The sequence below is a fragment of the Mobula birostris genome, chromosome 5 (assembly GCF_030028105.1).
Source record: "Mobula birostris isolate sMobBir1 chromosome 5, sMobBir1.hap1, whole genome shotgun sequence".
In the NCBI taxonomy this organism is placed as follows: Eukaryota; Metazoa; Chordata; class Chondrichthyes; order Myliobatiformes; family Myliobatidae; genus Mobula; species Mobula birostris.
The window spans coordinates 76,738,397-76,766,180 of record NC_092374.1 but is presented as its reverse complement, the minus strand read 5'-3'; the positions used below and the strand labels follow the sequence as shown (position 1 = coordinate 76,766,180).

At 40.6% G+C, this 27,784-nt stretch overlaps 1 protein-coding gene across 1 annotated transcript in view; it reads left to right on the top strand.

The window, feature by feature from the left end:
* cntln (centlein, centrosomal protein) overlaps positions 1 to 27,784 on the top strand; it is a 529,511-nt gene that overhangs the window by 14,382 nt on the left and 487,345 nt on the right. Inside the window, exon 3 of the mRNA XM_072258219.1 lies at positions 8,590 to 8,678. Coding sequence (XP_072114320.1) covers positions 8,590 to 8,678 — 89 coding nt within the window. The remainder of the gene's footprint in view (positions 1 to 8,589; positions 8,679 to 27,784) is intronic.

Genomic DNA, 27,784 nt, shown 5'->3' with positions numbered 1-27,784 from the left:
CTGGTTTGGTAACACCCAGATTGTCCTCTTTAAATTAATTGCTCACTGGGGGGAGGGGGGAAGTAATCATGCAAATTATTGGGGCCAAAAGAATAGATGATGGATCTCTTAGCTATGGATCTTCAAGGAAACAACTGTAAAATTGGAAGTAATCTTCCAGTTTTTTTTTCCAGAGCAGCCCCAGAAATTGCAAAACTGCAAATGTAACTTTTTTGGCCATAACATCAATCATTGAAAAAAATGCTGATATCCAAACAAGAGAACATTGCAGAAAATTGTATGGTAATTAGGTAGAGTCATCATTTTTGTGAAGTGATATAATCTTGAGACATTTGTTTGTGTTCCGAGGATTTAACAAAGGGCGGATGAAGGAAAACTAGTAATCATGGCGTATTTGGATTCTAGAAGGCAATCAACAAAAGTGCCATAAATGATCACTGAACAAGGTGAAAAGATGCAGGTGATTGAGAGTGATATAGCATAACAAATTTGAGATAAATGTTGGATCTGGATCTTTTCTCCCCTACATGTTTGACCAGGGACTCTGCAACTTACTGGGTCCTGTTACTCAGGCCCATGGGCCTGCGTAGTTTATCCACTTTGTGCAGGCGGTTTATCCATCTTTAGCACCTACCACCAACCCCTTCCCCTCAGAATCCCAGCAACACCTGGTGTTGCAGAGAAATTGCAGAGCAGGCAGTCAATAGGCTGTATTGATGTGAATTGTGTGGTTGAGAGTCGATTTTGTATAATCCCAATTTTTGTTTTGGTTCTTGCACCTTATCTGCATTGCATTTTTTGCGACCAACACTGAAACCTGCATTTTGTTACTAATGTTACCTTGTAGTACGTCAATGTACGGATGTGATGAAATGATTTGTATGGACGACATGCAAAACAAAGATTTTCACTGTACTTAATTGCATTTAGAATATTGTGCCCACTTCTGGTTGCCTTATTATTGGAATATGTGGATTATTTGGAGAGGATGCAGAGGAAGTTTACCAAGGTGTTGCCTCGTTTGGAGGATGTGCTTTTACAAGCTGGGACATTTCTTTCTAGACTGGCAGAGGGGAAGATTTGGTTGAAGTTTATAAAATTATGTGAGACATAGAAAGCTAGTATCTTTTTTTCCCAGGGCTGAAATGTTTACTACTAGAGGGCATGTATTTCAGGTGAGGGGTAAAAGTGCAAAATAGATGTTTAAGGCAAGATTTTTAAAGAATGCTGAGGACTCTGCCAGCAGATCGCACAGGAGCATTTAAGAGATTCTGAGATTGGCACATTAATATGTAAAGAAGGGACGGATATGGTAAATGTGTAGGGAAGAGGGATTAAATTAATTAGATATATTGCTTTAATTAGATTGGTATAACATTGTGGGTTGAAGGGCTAGTCCTGTGCTATAGAGTTTTATGTTCTAAATGGGTTATTTTCAAATCAACATTTAATAATTAGTGGGATTCAAGAGGAATTATTGCTGGAACCTCAATTATTAATGAAATATATTAATGACGGGAGGGGACTGGGTGTTTGTAGCCAGTAGGTTGTGAGGAGGACACAGCATGGATAGGGATATGGGTAAGCTAAGTGAGTGGGCCTGAAGTTGACAGCTGGAGAATAATGTAGGAAAGCGCAAGGTTGTCCTCTTTGGGGGTGGGGGGGGAGGAGAATGAAAAAGCAAATGATTATTTAAACTGTGACTAAATATTGTGGTGCAAATGGATTTGGGATCCTAGTACATAGAAAGGAGTCAGCATGCTGGTGAGGCTAATGGAATATTACCTGTGGTAAGAGTGGGCTCCTCGCCTGTGCCCCTCTGACCCTCAACACAGGTGCCCCTCAGGGCTGTGTATTAAGCCCCCTCCTTTACTCTCTGTGTACCCATGACTGTCGCCACCCACAGCTCCAATCTGCTAAATAAACTTGCTGACGACACAACACTGATTGGCCTTATTTCAAATAATAATGAGGTAGCCTATTAGAGAGGAAGTCATCACCCTGACACAGTGGTGTCAAGAAAACAACCTCTCCCTCAAGGTTGCAAAAACAAAAGAGCTGGTTGTGGGCCACAGGAGGAATAGAGACATCAATAGATCTGGGGTTGAGAGGGTGAACAGCTTTTAAGTTTCTTGGCATAGACATTACAGAGGATGTCACATGGTCTGTACGTACCGACTTTGTGGTGAAAAAGGCACAACTGTGCCTCTCACCTCAAACAGTTGAAGTTTGGTATGCTCCCCCCCCCCCCCCCCCCCCCCACCGAATTCCAAGAACTTTCTATAGGGACACAATTGAGAGCATCCTGACTGGCTACATCACTGCCTGGTATGGGAACTGTACTTCCCTCAATCACAGGACTCTGCAGAGAGTGGTGCGGACAGCCCAACGCATCTATAGATATGAACTTCCCACTATTCAGGACATTTACAAAGACAGGTGTATAAAATGGATCATTGGAGACCTGAATCAACCCAACCACAAACTGTTCTAGCTGATACCATCTGGGAAATGGTACCGCAGCATGAAAGCCAGGACGAGCAGGCTCCAGGACAGCTTCTTCCACCAGACCCTCAGACTGTTTAACTCATGCTGATGCAACTGTATTTCTATTGTCACGAACCCCGTGACGGGAATAAAGAACCAGCAGAGATGGGAAATAGATTGGAGTCCAGTATTGCTAGAAACTAATAATATTTATTAGTAACTACGCAATACAGTAATATAAATGTAGATAAATTAAACAGGTTAGCAATGATTACATAAAAGTAAATGTGGAATATATATGTATGAAAAGCCAAACTTTAAGTCTAGGGGTAAAAAGATACAGTCCTACGATGAGTAAAGTTCAGTTCAGTTTGGTTAGTGGTATTGAGTTGAGTAGTGATGGAGAGAGAGGGAGAGATTTGAGTCTTCAGGTGAACTGACGCCGTCGATCTTCTCATTGTCCTTCGAAATCCTTTAAAAATCACCGAATGTGACTTTAACAAAGGGGACCAGTTTTCTGTGTTGGAGCTATCCCCCAGGCGAGGGTGCACACATGGACAACTCCCCACCAGTCCACTCCGTTTCCTCCTTCCACTGCAAGAGCGACGGATAGATCCTTCAAAACCCACTTTTCCTGCGGGCACAACAATGCTCATTCAGTGTCCAGAACATGTGTCTGAGGTCTCTCACCTGACCTCCTATTTTTTCTTCCTGTGCTGAGCATCAACTATCATTCAAATAATTCCTCCTTCCTCTCTCTGTGAAAGAAATGCAAGCAGGCAAAAGTCCTTGAAGAAGTATCAACAACCTGCCGAAACTCATAACATCAATTGTCCATTTAATAACGCCCTCGGTCACCATAGCAACTTACGAGCTGCTTGGTGCTATCTCCACTTCAGCAGACATCCAACAGTTAACCAGTTCTTTCTCTTTCCTTAAAGTGATAGTTCAACAGTTAGTCTCCGTCCGTCCGTCTCTCTCTTTCAAAACAATATGTCGGTGCTAAATCTCTCTCTCTCTCTCTCTCTCTCTCTCTCTCTCTCTCTCTCTCTCTCTCTCTCTCTCTCTCTCTCTCTCTCTCTCTCTCTCTCTCTCTCTCTCTCTCTATCTCTCTATCTCTCTATCTCTCTATCTCTCTCTCTATCTCTCTCTCTATCTCTCTCTATCTCTCTCTATCTCTCTCTATCTCTCTCTATCTATCTCTCTCTATCTCTCTCTCTCTCTATCTCAATAGGGGTAATTCAGGACCCTGTCACACTATATTACATTGACTGTCCTGTTGTACATAATATTTATTATAAATTACGATAATTGCACATTGTACAATTGAACGGAGACGTAGCATTGAGTTTTACTCATGTATATGAAGGATGTAAGTAATAAAGTCAATTCAATTCAATATTGACCTTCACTGCACATGGTAAAGTGTACAAAATTAAGGAAGTTTGATGTAACTTTGCATGCTAGTGAGACTGCATCTGAAGTACTCATTAACTCACTGCATTTAAGGAAGGATGTATTTGCATTAGAGGTAGTGCAAAAGGTTTCTACAGATGTTGGGGTGAAGAGATGGATGCATGACAAGGTTAAGAACAGACTCATTGAAGTACAGAAGAAAGACGTATGCTTATTGAAACATTTTGGAAGGAATACCAAGCGATATTTCCTTTAGTGAGGGCATCTGAAGCTAGGGGCCACAGTTTGAGAGAAAGGTCTTTATTTCACGTGAAGGTGAGGGGGAATTTCTTTTGAGTATTATAAATCTGTGGAATACACTAAAAACTGTGGACTGATTAGGTCTCAATGCTCTAATGGTCTACATCCCAGAGCTTTGAAAGTGATGGAGATAATGGACCTCTGATTTCTCTTGTTACTATATTCCCAAACTCTGTAGGTTCAGGATTTGCTCCTGTTAAACTGAAATCTGCTACTTGCTATCTTGGCACTTGAATCAAAAGCTGCAGGTTTTCCTTACTGCATCTTGTGGAATTCATGGTATTTTTAAAAAGATGCAGTTTGCATAATTTCTATGTCTTTTAATTGGGGTGCAGCAAATATGGCCATATTTCTTTTGATGGAGAGAGAAAATATATGCGGGACCTACAGATCTGTTGGTCTAATGCTAGCGATAGGGAAGATGCTAGTCCATAGTGAAAGAACACTTAAGAGAATCAGCATGAATTTCAAGTGTTTTTCATTAATCTGAATTTCTTTGAGGACATGATTAGGCAATTATGTACATAATGTGCAATTGACATTCTGCATGTGGACAAGAAAGTAAGTGGTTTACAATGTTCTTACAGGATTTGATTATAGGACCAAGGATAACTTCTATATGCAAGGGTGCTAATCTGTGGGATTCTCATGAATCTGCATCTGGACTATTGTGGGTAGTTTTTGTTTCAATTCCTAAGAAAGGATGTGTGTATTTGCCAAAGGGTCTGATCCAATATTGGCCTCAGAATAAGAGCATTATTGTGCTCTTTCCAAATATCCTGACCTTGCCTCCCCCTTGTGACTTGAATGACTGTCAGTCTCCACCTTGATCAGATCAAGTGGAGACTTCCTTGTTGTGTTCACTTGAAGGCTTTCTGGACATTACGGGGAATTGAGATATATGGTGACAGTGCAGGAAATTGGTGTTGAGTCAAGTTGAGTTTATTGTCATATGCACAAGTACACGTATGCACAGGTGCAATGAAAAACTTACTTGCAGCAACATCACAGGCACATTGTATTATGTAAGCAGCATGAATTATATACAGATCACTTGAAGACAATTCTTACAAGAGAGAATGTAATTACAACAAGAATAGACAGAAGTGCACTTCAGTGCAAAATTGTCACATTGTTGCTAAACTGTACTCTTTAGTGTTGACTGGTTGCTTGTTCAAGTACTGAATGGTTTAAGGGAAGTAGCTGTTCTTGAACCTGGTAGTGTGGGACTTCAGTCTTCTGTACCCCTGACTTGATGGTAGCCATGAAAAGATGGCATAGCCCAGATGGTGAGGGTGTTGGATAATGTTGTGTTGAGGCAGCATCTCCTGTAGATACTACCAAAGGTGTGAAGGAATATGCCCATGATGTATTGAGAAGAGTCCACTAGTTTTTGCAGCTTCTTATATTCCAGTGTATTTGATTAGAAGACCAGCTGTGATAATTAGTCTTAAAGGGTCAGATAGCTGCCGCTGTTTCAGTTTCTGAAATTCTGTTATTATGTGGAGATTGACAGATATTTAAGCTGCAAGCAAGGCAGAAGTTTCGGGGAGAGAACAAAAAAGTATGAATTAATTGAGATCTTATTTGAATTATAGAGCAAGCTTTGTTCTTCATGTCATTTCAAACTTACGATCTGAAATATTTTGTCTCTTATTCAGTTACATGACATTCTTTCCTATATATATATTGTAGACATAGCTTTTATTGTGAGCAAGAATAAAGGTTGTTTTTTTCTTTTTTATTGATTTAAAAAGAACATATATACAAACGAAAATTATCTCAAATATATATATCAATAACAATACATAAAGAAGGTGAAATAAACATGATCAAAATCATGCATGGTGTTAACCTGATATAGAAAGTACAATAAGGAAAAAGATAATTAATTCTCCTCTTATCCATTCATGAAGGGAAAAAAAGACTTTTTGAAATTTTTATGTGAAAAAGCCCCTGCTGTTCTATGCAAACAAAAACAAAAAAGAGAAAAAAAGGTCTGGGCAGTCCATCCTGAGAGTAAAACCAAGAAAAGAAAGACTTTCTGATCAAATCCAAAACTTCGAAAAAATAACTGGAAGAGAGTCAGTACAAAAACTAATAAATCAAATCATATGAAAATATTGAATAAAAGGTCGCCAGATTTCTTCAGACTTAAAGGATGTATCAAATGTCCGACTTCTTATTTTCTCTAAACTTAAACGGGACATAATGGAAGAAAGCCAATAAAAAACAGTAGGTGGATTAGGATCCTTCCATTTAAGTAAAATAGCTCTCCTAGCCAATAAAGTTGAAAAGGCTATCATCCGCTGAGCGGAAACAGCAATATCTCCTGCTTCTGATGGAATAATCCCAAAAATTGCTGTAAGTAAATTTGATTTTAAGTCCAGATTCAAGACTTTTGATAAAGTTTTAAAGACGTCTTTCCAAAAATTATCCACCTTTATGCAGGACCAAAACATATGAGTTAAAGTGGCCACCTCAATATTACATCTATCGCAAATAGGATTGATATTGGGAAAAATACGGGCTGATTTATCCTTTGATATATGTGCCCGATGCACTACCTTGAACTGTATCAATGAATGACGGGCACAAATAGATGAAGTATTTACCAAATGAAAAATTTTTCTCCATTGATTATCTGAAAGCAACTCTTCCAATTCCAATTCCCAAGCACTTTTAATTTTATCGTTGGTTGTTTGTTGCTGGTGGTTCATTGTTGTACTTCACATTTGTACTCCTGTATATGTGCAGTCAAACGTGGAAGAGTCTGTTGTACTCATGATTGGTGCATCTTATCTCATTATCTCATGGATTCATTATAGAGTTTGGTGGCGGAGTACTCGTTTACTGACGAGAGAACTGCCAGCATAGATCTGCAAATCCATTGATTTGATTGGAACTGCCAGCTTGATGGGGAAAGTGTTTGTTTTGTTTTACTTCAAAATGAGAGCAAATGATTTAAAATAGAAATGATGCTGATATAATCTTCATTTACTACTTTATTTTGCAATTATTTATATTAATTTGACAATCAGTTTAAATGTCCCTAGTAATCTGAAACAGTTAAAATGGTTTTAAAGGCTTTTGACAAGGTGCTCTGCAGAGAGCATCAGGATCCAAGACATTTTACAGTTTAGAGTGCACTTTACCTTGTGGGCAACCATTGGAAATAAAGGGGCAATACCAGTGGCTGACTGTTTCTGGATCTGCTACCGTTGAAAATGAGAGTGTGAAGATAAAGTGTGAATAGCTCAAAACGCAATCTTTTAAAAAAATGACATACTCATTCTGGGTATGGTGAGAAATACATTATTCACCATGCTTGTACTCTACTACTTAGATGAATTTTATTAGTATCCTCCTGATGTGTACAAAGTATAATTTCTTTCAAAAGATACATTAAATAGTGTCTGTGACATAACTGTAAATGGTCACTCTTAATCATTGTAATTGACAGCTTCCACTCATCATGACCATGGCTGAATTTGTCCATGTTCTTGCATGATTTCCATAATGCCTTGATCAATTTCATTTTCAAAATATTAATTGATCTGACCTTCAAATGTACCAGATCACCAGGTGTTCCAAAGATTAACAATGTAATTTTATGAGGTATGATGGCTTAATTCTTAACTCTGCATCTGGAGGAAAATGTTGACATCCACCTTTTCAGGCCACATCTTTTTACAACTAATAGATTTAGTGTTAGTTCTCATATTACCTTACAACATGGGAGATCATTCAGCCCACCAAGCCTGTGCTGATGCTCAGAGCAATCTCATCAATGCTGTTCTGCCCACAAATTTCCATTTTAAACTATTCTCTCATACATGTTCATTGACATCCTGCTGATTCTCCTACCACCAACCTACACCAGGAATAATTTACAGTAGCCAATTAATCTACTGATCACTTGGACTCTAAGGGGAAATTGGAGTATTCGATAGAATCCCACAAACAATGCACTATCATCAGAGGTCAGCATCAACTGCCACTTACCTCTTGCTGCACTAAGTCTCTTAACCTCTGTTCAGTCTTCCCTTGTAAGTTAGCTCCTTCAATTTAGTATCTATCCAGTGAACAGACCTTTAGAGTAAGCATCCATTTTCACTCCATCTTCAAAGTTGGTCAGGAAGTAGCAGGAGTTTGAAATGTCATTCTTCCTCTGAGTTTTTCCCACACACACTCTGGATGTTCGATTGCAGCTAATCTTATTTATTTTTTTCTGGCTTCCCAGTTCATTTTATCTGTTATTGACAAGGTCTCGAATCTTCTATGAGGTATACAATTTGAACCTTATGAGGCAGTTGTATATTTTGTAACTGAAGGTGACATTTGTATCTGCTTCTGACTTTGCTAACTTTTATATTTTTTGCGCAGGCTGACAAAGAATTTGTGTGGTCTTTGTGGAAACGTCTGCAGGTGGCAAACCCTGACCTCTCGCAGGCTATCAGCTTGGTTCTGGAAAGGTGTGTGAAGTATAATTTTGGCTCTGAGATTTGTTATACAAGAAACTGCAAGGTCAATCAAAATATGTAATTTTGTCTTTCAAGTATAATTGCTCGTATAAGGTTTATGCATCTTTTAGTTTTTAAAGCAGATAGGTTTATTCAACAACTTTATAATGCATAATCACCTTCAAAAAAAAAAGATAGTCCTTAAGGCAAATACCTTAACAGCATGAATTTGTAAGAAAACATCAGTTATATCCAATGCCTCTGGCCTTGGATCCTCATACTAATCCATGTTAAGACTTGTTCTTATGACATTGACGCATGCATGTTTTAGTTGTTGACACTGCATGTCAATGTAACAGTTACAACTTTCACTGATTTGACTGATTTACAAATGATGACACTCTTATGGGTTATTTGTGCTACCTGTCAATTCACTTTGGTGCAAATTGTATTGGGTATAAATATTGTAGGTTCAGATTCCCTTCCAAAGCTGTGTAGAAGGGTGGCTGCATTGCCTGATGTTTTTTTTTTATTAGATAAAGCTAAAATGAGGCCCATCAGTTTGGATACAAATAAGTTCCTTTGCACTATGCACAGCCTCCACTGTACAATCCTTTCACAAGTTAAATGCAGATAAAACTATTGTAAAACTGTTAAAAATCTTATTGAACTGGGATCATTGACAATTTGCTTTTAGGCTTCTGTTACTTTTAGTACTGGGATTGGGAGTTAGTTCTACACTTTGATGTCCTGTCTGTAGTTCCAGATGCTTTGTCAGATTGGTGTAGGTGCCACTTGCAGTGTGGACCAAGCTGACCACCTATAACAAGCTACGGCTTTCTGTTCATGTCAGCAGAGGGCGACTACAGTTAGAGGTTTATGACGCATTGGAAGGCCATTTTTATGGGTGCCCAGGTGTTCTGTTAGGCAGAGGTTTATTCTTACGGCTTGTTCCCTCAAGTCTTTGAGTTGGTGTGCTTGATTCGTTGTTGTCAAGGTCACCTTCTTACCCATCTTCTTTGACTCGGAGTCCTTGTGGCACCACCGAGAAAGTTTTGCCAACTTGCAAACCTTTCCTAAATTGTGATAACTAATATAGATACAGTAGTCTAAGTATTGGTATATTATTGTCACGTGTACAATGAAAAGCTTATCTTGCATACTGTTTATATAGATCCAATCATTACACAGCTCATTGTGGTAGGATAAGGTAGAACAATAACGATACCCAATAAAGTGTAAAAGCTATTGAAAAAATGCAGTTCGGATAAATGTTAATATGCAAGATCTTAACATGGTAAATCATGACACCAAGAGTCTCTTATTGTATATGAAGTGCGTTGAAGAGTCTGATATCGGTTGGATAGAAGCTACCCTTGAGCCTGGTAGTATGCTTTTGTATCTTCTGCCTGACGGGAGAGGGGAGAAGAGAAAATGTCCATGGTGAGTTGGGTCTTTGATAATGCTGCAGCTTTACTGAGACAGCAAAGTACATACACAGTCCATTTTGGAGAGACCATTTCTTGTAATGTGCTGTGCTGTGTCCACAACTCTGCAATTTCTTGTGGTCACATTGCCATACCAAGCTGTTGTATAGACAGAATGCTACCTATAGTGCATCAATAAAATCGGTAAGAATTGACGGGGACATGCTAAATTTATTTAGCCACCTGAAGAAGTAGAGGTGTTGCTGAGCTTGTCTGTAATGGCAGCATGATTGGATCACGACAGGCTATTAGTGATGTTTACACCCAGGAACATGAAGCTCTCAACCCTCAAAGATTTATACACCTGTAATATGGCTTCCTGACTTTTGTAGTCATACCCCAACAGATGAAGATAAGTATGTTTTACTACGCAATTAATTTTGAGTTGCCACTTTGGTGAACTATGGACTTACATCCCTCTGTACGCCAATGCTCCTAAGGGTCCTGCCACCTGCCGTATGCTTTCCCCTTGCATTTCACCAGTCAAATGCGCCATCTCACACTTGTATTGATTAAATTCTGTTTGCTGTTGTTCTGCCCAAATTTCTAATATCTTTTGACAACCATCCTTACTACCGATCTGGCATGTTTTGGATCCAGTATTTCAAATCTGTAATAATTGACTTATTATAACCAAGATCTAAAACTAAGATACATACTAATCTTTGCCTTATTAACCCACCAGTGTAACTTTGGCAATCTCAGTTTACAGGCAATCACAGACAAACTGAGTTAATTGTTTTCAGGAACAGAACATCACGTAACCTGTGGACAGTTTTGTATTAAACAAAAAAGTAGTTCTACTCAGGAGGATGTTTGGGCGATTTCTGTAGTCCGAAATTTTCTGCTATCTGGTACTTGTCTGATCCCAAGGGTGTATGACTGGAGAGTTTCAACCTATATTCACAATTCCACCAGGTTTCGTGTCAGCTGGAATCTTATTAATCACTTCCATTTTCAGAAACAGCGATCCCATCACTGATTCTCACAAATATCATTGGTTACAGACCTCTAGACATAAAAACACTACTCTACCCAATCCTCTGACTTCTATGATTATGTGGCTTTTGGAACTTCTGAACCAGCCTACTGTAAGGGATTTTCAGATGTTTTATTAATGTCCAAGTAAACAACAACCATTCCCCTACTGTGCAGATGAATTCAGATGAACATCTGTTTGAGCAAGTTAATTAGCATATGGAAAATGTACTCTGCTGCCAGTCTGGATGTGCACAGATTCTTGGTATGCATAGACCAGGTTCTCAAAGGATTGCATGGTAAATTTTACATCTTACTGAGGTACCTACAGAAAGGGCCAGGTGCAGAAACTGCTACCTCAGAATGTGAGCAATAGAAGGTAAAATGTCATGTGATTACCTAAGGTGGCCAAATGACAATAGATCGAATTCCCCGATCCCATGAGTATTAAAACATGGAAGATGATTCAGAACCATGAAAGTTTCTCCTGGACCTTCTTGTAGGTCTGAAACACATCTGCAGTAAACTCTGAGGAGCATTAAGGCTTAACTCTGGAATCTTTGCTGATATCATGTGCATTAGAATGTCAAATTCTGTCCTGGAGTGTGGCTGAGCAGATTGTAGTTTTCATCCTGAGGAATATTAAATGTTGAAAATCGGGTATAATTTAAGGTTTTGGATGGTACTTCCAGCTTGTTTTTCATTTGGCAACAAAGCTGAAGTATCAGTTGTTCCTTAACTGATTTCTATGTTGCAGTAGTTATGACAATTAATTTGACTTGATTTTTGTTCTTCTATATGATATTCCTGAGAGGTATTAGAATATTATGGAGCAAAACTTGCTATTCCTGGTATTTTCTTATAATTTTATTTGTGTTTGTGATGGGCAGTTTTTCTATTTCTTAAATAAAATTTCACAAGCTAACATGCATCAGAATTACACTGTGTACATCGCCAGTTGAGACTTGAAATAACTTAAATACACAACTCTGCAAAAATCTTAGGCACATGTAAAAAAAAATTTCTGTAAAGTGAAGCTTTCAAAAATAATGAAATAAGTTTCTAAATATCAAAAAAATTACTATAAAGAGCAGTAAACAGTTTAAAAAAACTAAGTCAAATTAATATTTGGTGTGATCACCTTTGCCTTTAAAGCTGCGTCAATTCTCTTTGGTATGCTGTCATACAGTTTTATAAGAAAATCGGCTGGTAGTTCCAAACATCTTGGAGAACTTGTCACAGTTCTTCTGCAAGCATTGGCAGAATTACTTTCTTCTGTCTCTCCAGATAATCCCAGACAGCCTCGATGATGTTGAGATATGGGTTCAATGGAGGCTGTACCATCTGTTGCAGAACTCCTTGTTCTTCTTTTTGCTGAAGATAGTTCTTTATGACCTTGGCCATGTTTTTGGGGTCATTGTCCTGCTGCAGAATGAAGTTAATGTTGATCAGTTGCCTCTCTGATGGGATTGCGTGATGGATGAGAATATACTTGTACTTACCAGCATAGAGGATTTCATTAATTCTGATCAGATCACCAACTCCATTTTCAGAAATGCAGCCCAAAACCTGCAGGGCATCTCCACCATGATTCACTTTTGACTGCAGATACTCCTCCATGTTGTGCTCTCCAGCTCTTCTACTCTCTACTGTTTGAGCCAAAAATTTGACTTGTCAGTCTGGAGCAATTGCTGCTATTGTTCAGCACCCAGGTCTTTGTGTTTTTGTGTGTGGGTGAGTCTCTTGACTTTGTTTACACTTTAGAGAAATGGCTTTATGGCAGTAACTTCATGAAGACCATTTATGACAAGTCTTCTCCAGACAGTAAAGGGGTGTACTTCCAATGGTTTCTGTGAGTTCGAAGCTGATGACAGTGCTGGATGACTTCTGATTTAAGAAGGGACGTCATTTTGATGTATCTCTTGTCTCCTGCACTCAGTTTCCGTGGCCAACCACAGTATTTCTTGTCCTCAACCTTGCGTGTTTCTTTGTGATTCTTCAGAAGAGCTTGGACAGCACATCTTGAAATTCCTGTCTGCCACAAATTTTCTGCTTGGGAGAGACCTTGCTGATGCAGGATAGCTACCCTGTGTCTTGTTATACTTACTATTGCCATGATGTAATAGTTAATTTGAATGTTGAACTGTCACATCTACCACACCCTCAGCTTTTAGTTTGGTTGTCCTTTGTCCAGTTTGATTCCTTCTACACCTGTTACCTGTTTAAGTTAGTCAGTTCAGTTCATTTAACTCATTATATCATTGATCATTTGTATCCTGTTTGCTATCTTTATTTAATCAAGCATTGGGCTATGTACTAACAAAGTAATCAAGTTTTTATTTGAAAAGTGGTCTGTAACTTAATATGTTGCTTTCTTCAACAAAATACAAAAATTCTCTAACATTTAACTTTTTTGGAAAATGAGTGGAAATTTAAAATTTGCTCTTTTCTCATGATGTATTAATGCAGAAGACAAAAATAAACATCTAAAACAAAATTTATATACCAAATTTCAGTGGCTAAGACTTTTGCACAGCACCGTATTTAATTTCTGTAATTTGAGATTCGGGTGTATATAAGCTTAATTTACTTTTACTATTCTCCTTGAGACTGAGTCAGCCTGGACTTTATTTGCATATCTGCAGTAGCCTTGCTTGCCTGATCATATGTGAATTCTTTCTACATTGACTCAAAAATATCAATATGTTGTTTTAACCATGTGGAGAGGATTTTCCATTATGTGGCAAACAAAAGAGAAAACTTTAGGATTCTAATTTACCTGAGGGATATAAACTGATTGTCTGAAGATATAGACTGAAGAAACTTAATTTAAAAAAACAATGGGAGAAGGTATGTCTACCTAATGGGTACCACAACCATTCCCAAAAACTAAATGCACCCAACATACTAGAGGTTACTCATTTCCTTACCCCTACTTGATCATTGAAGGCTATAAGTCTATAATTTTTATTTTGGGCTAGGACATGATTGGCTGTGATTCCAACACAATTCATTCACCTCGGTGCATGTGCTCTGTGTCTTGGTACTTGTGACGTGGGTAGTGAGTTTATTAACAGTCACCATTAAAATGGGAGTAGCTCTGACCATAGCTGATGTTAGATCCACATTTTCTGTGATCCAAAGGTTCTTAGGAAGCCAAGAATGAGGCAGATAACGTAAGACTTTAATAATCTTTGGATGCACAATGGAGGATATCCTAACTGGTTGCTACATGGCCTGATATAGAAACACCAATGCCCAGGAGCGGTAAAGTTTACAAACTGTGCTGGACACAGCCCATTACATAACGAGTAAAGCCCTTCCCTCCACTGAGCACATTTGAAAGGAGGACTGTCACAAGAAAGCAGCATCCATCATCAAACATCCCCACCATCCAGGCCATGCTCTCTTCTCATTACTACCATTGGGCAGGAGATGTAGAAGTATTAGGTTCAGGAACACCACAACGTCTAGGAGCATTTATTACCCGAGAACAATCAGGCTTCTGAACCAGCGTGGTGAATTTCACTCGCCTCAACTCTGAACTGACTCCATAATCTATAGACTCAATTTCAAGGACCATACAATTCATGTCAATATTATTTACTTTTTTTTATTGTTAATTTCATGATTTGTCTTTTGTACATTAGTTGTTTGCCAGTCTTTATTTTCCTATAAATGCCTGTAAGGACTTAAATCTCAACATAGTATGCAGTATGGTGACATGCACGTACTTTGATAATTTTACTTTGATTAAAATCTATTGCTTAAGATAATCTTAGAAACCTAGAAAACCTGCAGCACAATACAGGCCCTTCGACCCACAAAGCTGTGCCGAGCATGTCCTTACCTTAGGAATTACCTAGGGTACCCATAGCCCTCTATTTTTCTAAGCTCCATCTACCTATCCAAGAGTCTCTTAAAAGACCTTATCGTATCTGCCTCCACCACCGTCGCTGGCAGCCCATTTCAGGCACTTATCGCTCTCTGCGTTAAAAAAAACTTATCCCTGACATCTCCTCTGTACCTATGTGTTGCCCTTAAGGCATTTATTTGACTTTGTTGAGTCTATGCTTTAAATGATTTGTTTGTAACTATTTTCTAGTTAAAGTTAAAGGTTGATAATTATGTTACAGTTTAACAAAGGTAAGTTCATTGTCTGCAGTATATCGCGGCATGTGGTGACGTCGCCTCCGGTTTTGCGGCGTCTTGTGTGTAACTCCGGTTCGGGAAGGGGTGAAGGTGGGTGCCATGCATGCAGTATGATTGTGAAGAGCTCCGTTTCTACCCACAAAGAAACATTGTAGAAGCAATGCCGTAAGTTCATAAGAATGTATTTGAAGTAAAAATATTAATGCGGTTTCTGTTAAGGAAGCGGCAGTTGGGGTGGTGCGTGTGCCGGCTTTACAATTTCAAACATGGAGTGGGCTCGAGCCTGGCGGTGGTGGTTTGATGCGACCCCCCCCCGCCTGCTACTCGGGGCGGCTGGAGACACTCGCTAAAAGAAGAGAGCACACATGGTTTCCAGAATGAAACAGACACTATCTGTTTGTATTTTTTTATCAACAGTTTTCACCATACGATGCTAATGTGGAAGAGTGAACAGTAAATGGTTAACCTTACTATGACTCTGTCTTCATTGACTCCGGTTTAACTTGGTGTTTAGTCAGAGTTTCAACACACTGCACGAGAACACTACAACCTACTTCCAAGCACCTTAAAACTGTCCCCTCTTGTGCTAGCCATTTCAGCCCTGGGAAAAAGCCTCTGACTATCCACACGATCAATGCCTCTCATCATCTTAGACAACTCAATCAGGTCACTTCTCATCCTCCATCGCTCCAAGGAGAAAAGGCCAAGTTCATTCAACCTATTTTCATAAGGCATGCTCCCCAATCCAGACAACAGCCTTGTAAATCTCCTCTGCACCCTTTCTTTGGTTTCCACATGCTTCCTGTAGTGAGGTGACCAGAACTGAGCACAGTGCTCCAAGTGGGCTCTGACCAGGGTTCTACATAGCTGCAATATTACCTCTCGATTCCTAAACTCAATCCCATTGTAGAATGCCTTGGGGTTTTCCGTAATCCTATCCACCAAGGCCGTGTCATGGCCCCTTATGCTCTCCTAATTTTATTCTTGAGCTCCTTCCTGCTAGCCTTATAATCTTCTAGATCTCTTATCATTACCTAGTTATTTGAACCTTTTGTAGGCTTTTCTTCTTGACTAGATTTACAACAGCCTTTGTACACCATGGTTCCTATACCTTACCATCCTTTCCCTGTCTCATTGGAACGTACCTATGCAGAATTAACAATCAATTTTAACAATCCCCTGAACATTTGCCACATTTCTGCCATACATTTCCTTGAGAACATCTGTTCCCAATTTTATGCTTCCAAGTCCCTGCCTGATAGCCCATATTTCCCCTTACTCCAATTAAATGCTCTCCTAATTTGTCTCTTCCTATCCCTCTTCAATTCTATGGTAAAGGAGACAGAATTGTGATCACTATCTCCAAAATGCTCTCCCACTGAGAAGTCTGACACCTGACCAGGTTCATTTCCCAATACCAGACCAAACACAGCCTCTCCTCTTGTAGACTTACCTACATATTGTGTCAAGAAACCTTCCTGAACACACCTGACAAGCTCCACCCCATTTAAATCCCTCGCTCAAGGGAGATGCCAATCCATATTTGGGAAATTAAAATCTCCCACCAAGACAACCATGTTATTTTTACACCTTTCCAGAATCTCTCTCCCTATCTGCTCCTCGATGTCCCTGTTAATATTGGGTGGTCTATAAAGAAACACCCAGTAGAGCTATTGACCCCATCCTGTTCCGAACTTCCACTCACAGAGACTCAGTAGACAATCCCTCCATGACTTCCTTCTTTTCTGCAGCCATGACACTATCTCTGATCAACAGTACCACGCCCCCACCTCTTGCCTCCCTCCCTGTCCTTTCTGAAACACCTAAAGCCTGGCACTCGAAGTAACCATTCCTGTCCCTGAGCCATCTAAGTCTCTGTAATGGCCACAACATCATAGCTCCAAGTACTGATCCACACTCTGAGCTCATCTGCTTTGTTCATAATACTCCTTGCATTAAAATAGACACATCTCAACCCATCGGTCTGAGCGTGTCCCTTCTCTATCACCTGCCTATCCTCTCTCTCTCGCACTGTCTCCAAGCTTTACCTATTTGTGAACCAACCGCCTCTTTTTTCCTCCATCTCTTCAGTTCAGTTCAGTTCCCACCCCCAGCAATTCTAGTTTAGACTCTTTTCAATAGCCTTAGCAAACTTCCCCACCAGGATATTGGTTCTCCTGCTATTCAAGTGCAACCCGTCCTTTTTGTACAGGTCACACCTGCCCAAAAACAGGTCCCAATGATCCAGAAATCTGAATCCCTACCCCCTGCTCCAATCCCTCAGCCACGTATTTATCCTCCATCTCATTCTATTCCTATGCTCACTGTCACGTGGTACAGGCAGTAATCCTGAGATTACTACCTTTGAGGTCCTGCTTCTCAACTTCCTTCTTAACTCCCTGTAGTCTGCTTTCAGGACCTCCTCCCTTTTCCTACCTACGCTGTTGGTACCAATATGTACCACAACCTCTGGCTGTTCTCCTTCCCACTTCAGGATATCTTGGACACGATCAGAAACATCCCAGATCCTGGCACCTGGGAGGCAAACTACCATCCGTGTTTCTGTCCTGCGTCCACAGAATCACCTGTCTGACCCCCTAACTATAGACACCCCTATCACTGCTGCCATATTCTTCTTTTCCCTACCCTTCTGAGCCACAGGGCCATACTCTGTGCCAGAGGTGTGACCACAGTTGCTTCCCCCAGGTAGGCTGTTTCTCCCCCCCCCCCCCAATGGTACTGAAACAGGAGTACTTATTGTTAAGGGGGACAGCTGCAAGGGTACTCTCTTGCATCTGACTCTTGCTCTTCCCTCTCCTGACTGTTACCCACTTATTTTTCTCCCGAAGTTCTGGTGTGATTACCTGCCTATAGCTCCTATCTATCACCTCCTCACTCCCCCCGACCAGACGAAGGTCTTTGAGCTGCATCTCCGGTTCCCTAACGCGATCCCTAAGGAGCTGCAGCTCGACGCACCTGGCGCAGATATGGCCGTTCGGGAGGCTGGGAGTCTCCAGGACTTCCCACATCTGACACTGAACACCGGCCTCACACACATACTTGCTTTCTGTATTCTACACAGGTAACCTACCACACCTTGAACCGTTATCGCCTAAGCCCTGTTGAGCCAAAGCCCTCCTACTCTGTCTCCCTCTGTCCTTATTAAGTGTTACAAGGGCAGAAAATGAACAGGAAGAGCAGAGAACAAAACAAATACAAAGGAAAAAAACACACATGATTGTCTCATACTCAGACTAGACATAACAAAAATTCTAGTGATAACAATTAGCATACTATATAAAATAACCAGATTCAAGTGGCATGATACCTGCTGCTGAAAATGAAATTTCTAGAATAATACAGAAGTAGCTGTATGTGTTGGCTGGATGTACATAGGTGATTACATAAAAATACAGCAAGTGTAGGAAAGTTAAACTACAAGAAAAATAGCTATTCTACACCCTAATCCAACACTGGTGAAATATGCAAGATAGGCGAAAGAGACAAAATCCCTATAACTGTCATTAATATCAGTGTGACATTGGACTCCTATAGTATCAGGGAGGCCAGTTAAATAAAATGGAGGAATTCAAAAGCAAATTTACCCCTGGCAGTAGTATCAGCAACAAAGGAAGATTTTTTTTATGGAACATCAAAAATCTGCACATATTTGCTATCTGAAAATCAAAATTAGCATCTGTGGGGAGAGCAAATTATCTAAGACCATCTTAATGAGAGTGAACCTTAATCTTAAACAGAATAACCATAAGAAGTAGGAGCAGAAAGTAGGCACAGAGTCTTTTTAGCTTGTTTAACCATTCCACAAAATTATGGACACTTCCATCCTTTTAATTCAGTGTGCTGGAAATATGAAATAAACAAGAAAAAGATATAAATCTTCAGGTCACACAGCATCAGTGGAGAAAGAATATAGACATTTTAAGCTCGTGACATTTTATCAGAATTGGAGAAAAGCTTAAAAAATAAAATGACTTGAATCTCTTCTAATCAAAAGAATTATTTTGGCCATATCTCTTGCACAGTAGTGAACTGCAAGGATTTGCACATCTCTTGTAGAAGAAATTCCTTCCTATTTCTGTCTTAAATAAGTATTCCTTTATACTGATTTCTACCCTGGGTTCTAGATGCTATCACTAGGGAAAACTTTTACACACATTTTTCTCAACTGCAGGGAGCTTAGCCTGGATTAATCCAGTGAATCTATTCTGTACTCTTTCCAAGGTAAAAATATCTTTTAAATAAGAGGAGGTGTAATTCTATTTATTTTAGAGTATTTTTAAAAAGAACTCGAGGCCTTTTGGGAATTTTCATGAGCACTTGCTGGTAGGAGAGAGAGTGCAAGGTTTGAAGAGCGCAGGGCTTTTCTGGACTTTTCAGCAGGCTGCAATCATCGTGAGCACTCACTGAGGGACAGACAGCATGAGGTTTAAAAAGAGCTCAGTGCCTTTTGAGACTTTTTGGTGGGCTGCAAGCATAATGATCTTGGCAAATTAGAAGTGAGGTGTAAGTGGAGCGACCATTGTGTTTTGAGGGCCAGTGTTAGTGGTCAGGCTTTGGCTCAAGAGGCGAAGGCTCTTAAGGAAATTTCGAGTAAGTTTTTTTGCTTACTTTGTCCAATAGTACATAGGTCAAAAATTAATTTTATGATCAAAGTATGTATGCAGAATACAACTCTGAGGCTTGTCTGCTCCAGACAGTGATAAAATACCGAAAACCATAGAAGTAGTTGAATGAATGAGATCAATCCTTTCCCCACACAAAAAAAACACAAAAACTTGCAACCCCGCCCCCCACGCCTTCCTCACAGATCACCCAAACCTTCAGCCTTCCAATCAGCAACAAGAAAGAATGGGCTGGAACACGAAAAAACCTTAGAACTGAAAGAGGCCAATATGAACTATAGTCCAATCCATAAATCTCAGAATGAGCTCGCGTGAGAATGGATTCAGGTTTAGTGGCATGTTCTTTGTGTGAGATATGGGTGTTCTAGGAAACGTCCAGTCTCCCTGATAACAACATCTGCACCAAGTGCATCAAGCTTCAGCTCCATCGAGACCAGGTTAAGAAGTAGGTGCTGCGGCTTTATGATGCTCAGCTCACATGGGAGAATGAGGAGGTGATAGGAACTCCAGGGAGGTAGTCACCCTCAAGTTGCAGGAGGCAGGTAGCTGGGCAACTGTTAGGAGATGGAAAGGGAATAGGCACCCTTGTGGCCTTTCCCTCAGTAATAAGTATACATCTTTGGATTCTGTGAGGGGTGAGGGGCGCGGGGAAATGACCTACCAGGTGGAAACCACAGCGACCTCTTCGATACTGAGTAGATCTGTGGGAAGTGGGGTGAAGAGGAGTGCAGTTGTGGTGGGGGATTCCATAGTTAGAAGAACAGACAGGAAATTGTGTACTTGAAAGAGATACCCGGATGGTAATGTATTGTATGCTGCCTCCTAGGTACCAGGGTCAGGGATGCGTTAGATCAGGTCCACAGCATTCTAAAGGTTGGGGGGGGGGGGGTGAAAGTTCAAAGTAATCATTATCAAAATGCATATACGTCACCATATATACCCCTGAGATTGGTTTTCTTATGGGCATACTCAATAAACCCATGATAGAATAACAACCATAATAGAATCAATGTAAGATAGCATGAACTTGGGCACTTAACCAGTGTGCAAAGGACAACAAACTGCAAATACAAAAATAAATAATAAATAAATAAGCAATAAATATTGAGTACACAAGATGAGTGCTTGAAAGTAAGTCTATAGGTTGTGGGAACATTTCAATGATAGAACAAGAGAAATTATCTCCTTTGGTTCAAGAGCCTGATGGTTGATGGGCAATAAATGTTGCTGGACCTGGCACCGAGAGTCCTGAAGCTCCTGTACCACCCACCATCCTGATGGCAGCGGCGAAAAGAGAGCATGTCCTGGGTTGTGTGGGTCACTGATGATGGATGCTGCTTTCCTGTGATAATGTTTTGTGTAGATATGCTCAATCATGAACTGGGCTGTCTCCACTACTTTTTGTGGGTTTTCTGTTCAAGGGCATTGGTGTTTCCATAACAGGCTGCGATGCAACTACACGTCTGTGGAAGTTTGTCAAAGTTTTAGATTTCATGCTGAATCTTTGCATACTCCTAAGGAAGAAGAGGCTCTGCCGTGCTTTCTTTGTCATTAATTGCTAGGCTCAGGACAGGTCGTCTGAAATAATAACAGGAATTTAAAGTTGCTGACCCTCTTCACCTCTGATTTTCTGATGAAGACTGGCTCATGGACCTTTGGTTTCCTTCTCCTGAAGTCAATAATCAGCTCCTTGGTCTTGCTGACATTGAGTTGAACATAGGACAGTAGAGGACAGGAGTAGGCCATTCAGCCCATAATGTGTCGAGCTGGCTAAAAAGCAAATCAAAAACACCCAAACACTAATTCCTTCTACTTACACAATGTCCCTATCCCTCCATCTTCCTTGCATCCATGTGCCTATCTAAACGTCTCTTAAAAGCCTCTTGTGTATTTGCCTCTACCAGCATATCAGGTAGCACATTCCAGGCCTCCATTACTCTGTGAGTAAAAAAAAATTAACTCTCACATTTCTCTTGAACCTGCTCTCTCTCACCTTCACTCTCTCTGGTATTAGACATTTCAACCCTAGGAAACAGATACTCCCTGTCTACTCTATCTGTGCCTCTCATAATCTTATAAACCTTCCTCAACCTCTGATGCTCCAGAGAAAACAGCCCACGTTATCCAGCCTCTCACGATAGCACATGCCCTCTAAACCAGGTAGCATCCTGCACCCTCTCCAACGCCTCAACATCCTTCCTATAGTGGGGTGACCAGAATTGTATGCAATGCTCCAGATATGGCCTAACCAGAGTTTTATAAAGTTGCAACATAATCTCTTGACTTTTGAATTCAGTGCCTCGACTAATAAAAGCAAGTATTCCATAAGCTTTCTTAACCTGTGTAGCCACTTTTTAGGAGCTATGAACTTGAATCCCAAGATCCCTCTGCTCAGCAACATTGTTAAGGATCGTGCCCTTAACAGTATACTGTCTCCTTGCATTTGCCCTACCAAGTTGCAACACCTCACATTTATCTCCCATCTACCATTCCTCTGCCCATATCTGCAACTGATCTGTATCACACTGTATTCTTTGCCAGTCTTCTACACTATCCACAACTCCACCAATCTTGGTATCAGAATCAGGTTTAATATCACTGGCATGTGTTATGAAATTTGTTAACTTAGCAGCAGCAGTACAATGCCTATTACAGTACATAAAAGAAAAATAAATCAATTACAGTAAGTACATATGTATATTAAATAGATTAAAATCATGCAAAAACAGAAGTAATATTTATTTAAAAAAAAGTGAGGTAGTGTCCATGGACTCAATGTCCATTTAGGGATCGTGTGGCAGAAAGGAAGAAGCTGTTCCTGTGTCGCTGAGTGTGTACCTTCAGGCTTTTGTACCTCCTTCCTGATGGTAACAATAAGAAGAGGGCATACTGTGGTGATGGGGATCTTTAATAATAGACGTCACCTTTCTGAGGCACCGCTCCTTGAAAATGTCTTGGTAACTGTGGGGGCTAGTACCAAGATGGAGTGGATGAATTTTACAACTTTCTGTAGCTTCTTTCAGTCCTGTGCAGCACCCCCCACCCACCCCAACTCCCCATACCAGACAGTGATGCAACCTGTCAGAATGCTCACCATGGTACATCTGTAGAATTTTCAAGTAAATTTTCATCTGCAAACTTACTACGTTTTCAACCAGGTCATTTATATACATCACACACAGCAGAGGTCCCAGCACAGATCCCTGCGGAACACCACTAATTACAGACCTCCAGCTTGAATAAGTCCCTTCAACCACTACCCTCTGTCTTCTATGCACAGCCAGTTCTGAATCCAAAAAGCCAATTCCCCTCAGATTCCATGCATCTTAATCTTCTGGATTAGCCTCCCATGAGGGACATCATCTAACGCCTTACAAAGATCCATGTAGACCACATCCTCATCAAAGTCTTTCACATCTTGTCAAAAAAATCAAGTTGGGAGGAACGACCTGCCACACACAAAGCCATGCTGGCTTTCCCTAATTAAGCTATGGGTTTCCAAATGCTCATATATCCCATCCCTAAGAATTTTCTCCACCTACTTCTATACAATTGACATGAGGCTCTCTGGAGATTGGTTATGACTTGACTGAGCTCCTTCCTCAGCAAGGACCTGGACCCATTGCAATTTGCCTATCGCCACAATAGGTCAACGGTAGATGCAATCTTAATGGCTCTCCACACGGCTTTAGATCACCTAGACAACACAAACACCTATGTCAGGATGCTGTTCATCGACTATACCTCTGCATTTAATATCATCATCCCCACAATCCTGATTGAGAAGTTGCAGAACCTGGGCCTCTGTACCTCCCTCTGCAATTGGATCCTCGACTTCCTCACCGGAAGACCACAGTCTGTGCGGATTGGTGATAACATATCCTCCTCGCAGATGTCGACACTGGCGCACCTCAGGTGTGTGTGCTTAGCCTACTGCTGTACTCTCTGTATACACATGACCTTATGGCTAGGCATAGCTCAAATACCATCTATAAATTTGCTGATGATACAACCATTGCTGGTAGAATTTCAGGTGGTGATGAGAGGGCGTATTGGAGTGAGATATGCCAACTAGTGAAGTGGTGCCGCAGCAACAACCTGGCACTCAACGTCAGTAAGATGAATGAGCTGATTGTGGACTTCAGGAAGGGTAAGACGAAGGAACACATACCAATCCTCTCAGAGGAATTTAAGTGGAGAGAGTGAGGAGCTTCAAGTTCCTGGGTGTCTTAAAGAAGGCAAGACAGCGACTATATGAGGAGTTTGAAGGGATTTGGCATGTCAACAAATACACTCAATAACTTCTATAGTTCTATACCGTGGTGAGCATTCTGACGGGCTGCATCACTGTCTGGTATGGAGGGGCTACTGCACGGGACTGAAACAAGCTGCAGAGGGTTGTAAATCTAGTCAGCTCCATCTTGGGCAATAGCTTACAAAGTACCCAGGAGATCTTTAGGGAGCGGTGTCTCAGGAAGGCAGCGTCCATTATTAAGGACCTCCAGCATCTTGGGCATGCCCTTTTCTCAGTGTTACCATCAGGTAGGAGATACAGAAGCCTGAAGGCACCCAGTCAATGATTCAGAAACAGCTTCTTCCCCTCTGCCATCTGATTCCTAAATGGACATTGAAGCTTTGGACACTACCTCACTTTTTTAGTATACAGTATTTCTATTTTTGCACATTTTAAAAAATCTAGTCAATATGTGTAATTGATTTACTTGTTTATTTATAATGTTTTATGTTTTCTCTCTCTGCTAGATTATGTGTTGCATTGAACTGCTGCTGCTAGGTTAACAAATTTCATGTTATATGCTGGTGATAATAAACCTGATTCTGATTCTATAGTTCCCAGAATTTTCTTTTATTCCCTTAAATAGGGCTACAACAGGCCAGCCCTCCAGGACCTTGCCTGTGGCTAAAGGACATGCAGATAGTGGTCAAGGCTCCAGCGGTCTTGCTCTTGCCTCCTTCAATAACCTGTGGTAAATTCGATCAGACCCTGGGGGCTTATCTACTTTAATACTCAATAGGAGGCCTAACGCTTCCTCCTCTTTGACCTCTAAGTGCCCTAATGTAGTTATACACTCAACATTGAACTCTTGGTCCTCCATATCCTTTTTCTTGGTAAATACTGAAGCAGAGTGCTCATTACCTATCTCACTCGCATTCTCTGCATCCAAGCAAATGTTTCCCTTTTAGGTCTTGAGCAGTCCCACCCTTTCCCTAGTTATCCTCATGTGTCCAGTTCTGGTCGCCTCACTATAGGAAGGATGTGGAAGCATTGGAAAGGGTACAGAGGAGATTTACCAAGATGTTGCCTGGTTTAGAGAGTATGCATTATGATCAGAGATTAAGGGAGCTGGGGCTTTACTCTTTGGAGAGAAGGAAGATGAGAGGAGACATGATAGAGGTATACAAGATATTAAGAGGTATAGATAAAGTGGATAGCCAGCGCCTCTTCCTCAGGGCACCACTGCTCAATACAAGAAGGCATGGCTTTAAGGTAAAGGGTGGGAAGTTCAAGGGGGATATTAGAGGGTTTTTTTTTACTCAGAGTGGTTGGTGCACTGCCTGAGTCAGTGGTGGAGGCAGATACACTAGTGAAATTTAAGAGACTACTGGACACAGTGGAGGAATTTAAGGTGGGGGGGGTTATATGGGAGGCAGGGTTTGAGGGCTGGCACAACATTGTGGGCCGAAGGGCCTGTACTGTGCTGTACTATTCTTTGTTCTATGTTTTAAGTTCTTTAGTTCTTTTCTGCTGCCTTTATACTCCTCGTGCTTCATTTGATCCTAACTTCCAAAGCTTTACATACTTTTCTGTTTTTCTTCTTGACTAAATTCATTATCTCTGAACATCCAAAGTTCTCTTATTTTTCCATCCCTGTTCTTCCTCCTATCAGGAAAGGTGGCTGAAGAAAGATAATAGTTTGAAGCTTAACATCCAAGGAGACACTCATCCATGCAGCACTCTCCAGCTCTTTTTAAAAATTATTGAGATACAGTGCCGAATTGGCCCTTCCGGCCTTTTGATCCGTGCTGCTCAGCAACCCTTGATTTAGCCTAGCTTAATCATTGGACAATTTACAATGACCAGTTAACTTATCAACTGGTATGTCTTTGGACTGTGGGAGGAAACCAGAACACCTGGAGGAAACCTATACAGTCACAGGGAGAATGTTCCAGCTTATTACAGACAGCGGAATTGAACTGTATCTGGTATGGTAAAGCATTGTGCTAACCACTATACTACTGTACTTCTTTGGACAAACTGCCTCCTGCTTGAGCCAAATTTTTCAGATCTTGACTCGTTAGTTCAGAGCACTTGCTGCCATTGTTCATTTCTCCAGTCCTTGTGATTTTGTGTGTAAGTGAATCTTTTGGTTTTGTTTCCACTTTGGCGGAATGGCTTTTGGCAGCAACTCTTCCATGAAGACCACTTCTGACAAGACTTTTCTGGACCGTAGAGGGGTGTTCTTGGTTCCAGTGATTTCTATGAGTTCAGGGCTGATAGTAGTGATAGACTTCCAGTTTAGAAGGGATGCCCGTTTGATGTTTTTTTCCTCTGCTGCACTCAGTACCTGTGGTGTTCCACTGTGTTTCTGGTCCTCAACACCTTGAAACTCCTGCCTTTTGCAAAATATAAACAAAATTTATTTTAAAAATCTCAGGTGCCGAAGACTTCTGCACAGTACTGTAGATAAGTTACTTGGACCAGTTGGACTATACTGTATGGTTCTGAAAGGGGTTGCGGAAGAGATTGTGGAGGTATTAGTAATGATCTTTTATGCATCACTAGATTCCAGAATGGTTCTGGAGGACTGGACTATTACAGGTATCAGTCCACTCTTTAAGAAGAGAGGGATGCAGAAGAAAGGAAATTATAGGCAACTTAGCCTAACTTCACAGGTTGGATTGTCCTATTTGAGATTGCTTACAGAGAAAGTGATGTTGCCGTGTGAGAGGCCTTTAAACGTTTGATGGCAAGAATTCAAAGCCAGCTATGGGTATAGATGTAACTATAGGTCAAGTCATTTGGTATATTTAAAGTGGAAGTTGATGGGTTCTTGCTTGGTAATGGTGTCGAAGATTATATAGAACCCTTGCTCTCTTAAGCTATCCTGATGAGACATCCTCTGTGATGGGGGGAGCACCTTGGTAAATCTCCTTTGCACTTTTCAACAATTCCACATTCTTCCTATAATGAGGCAACCAGAACTGAACACAATGCTCCAAGTGTGGTCTAATCAGAATTTAATAGAGCTACAACAGTACTTTGTGGCTCTTGAACTTAATCCTTCAGCTAATGAAGTTTAACACACCATATGCTGCCTTTGAGATCTTATTAAATTGCACTGCAACCTTGAGGTATCTATGAACATGGATCCCAAGATCCCTCTGTTCCTCCACATTGGTAAGAAATTTGCCATTAACGTTCCAAAGTAAACCACTCCACACATTTCTGAATTGAACTCCATTTTCCACTTCTAAGCCAAGCTTTGCATCCTATCAATGTCCTGTTATAACGTGCGACAACCTTCTACACTATCCACAGCACCACCAACCTTTGCTATGGGGAGAAGGCAGAAGAATGGGTTTGAGAGGGAAAGTAAATCAGCCCTGATCCAATGGCAGAGCAGACTCAATAGGTCGAATGGCCTAATTCTGGTCTTGTGTCTTATGGTCTTGTACATAAATCTGACTTGGTTTGGGGCTGAATTTTCTGCATTTGACAGAACAAAAGGAAGATTGCAATCCAATCCTTGGCATTTCTTGTTTTTATTGAAATCATCAATTGCAAAACTATACAGTTTGTACTATAAGAGACTAAATTTAATTTTGTTAATGTCTTTTT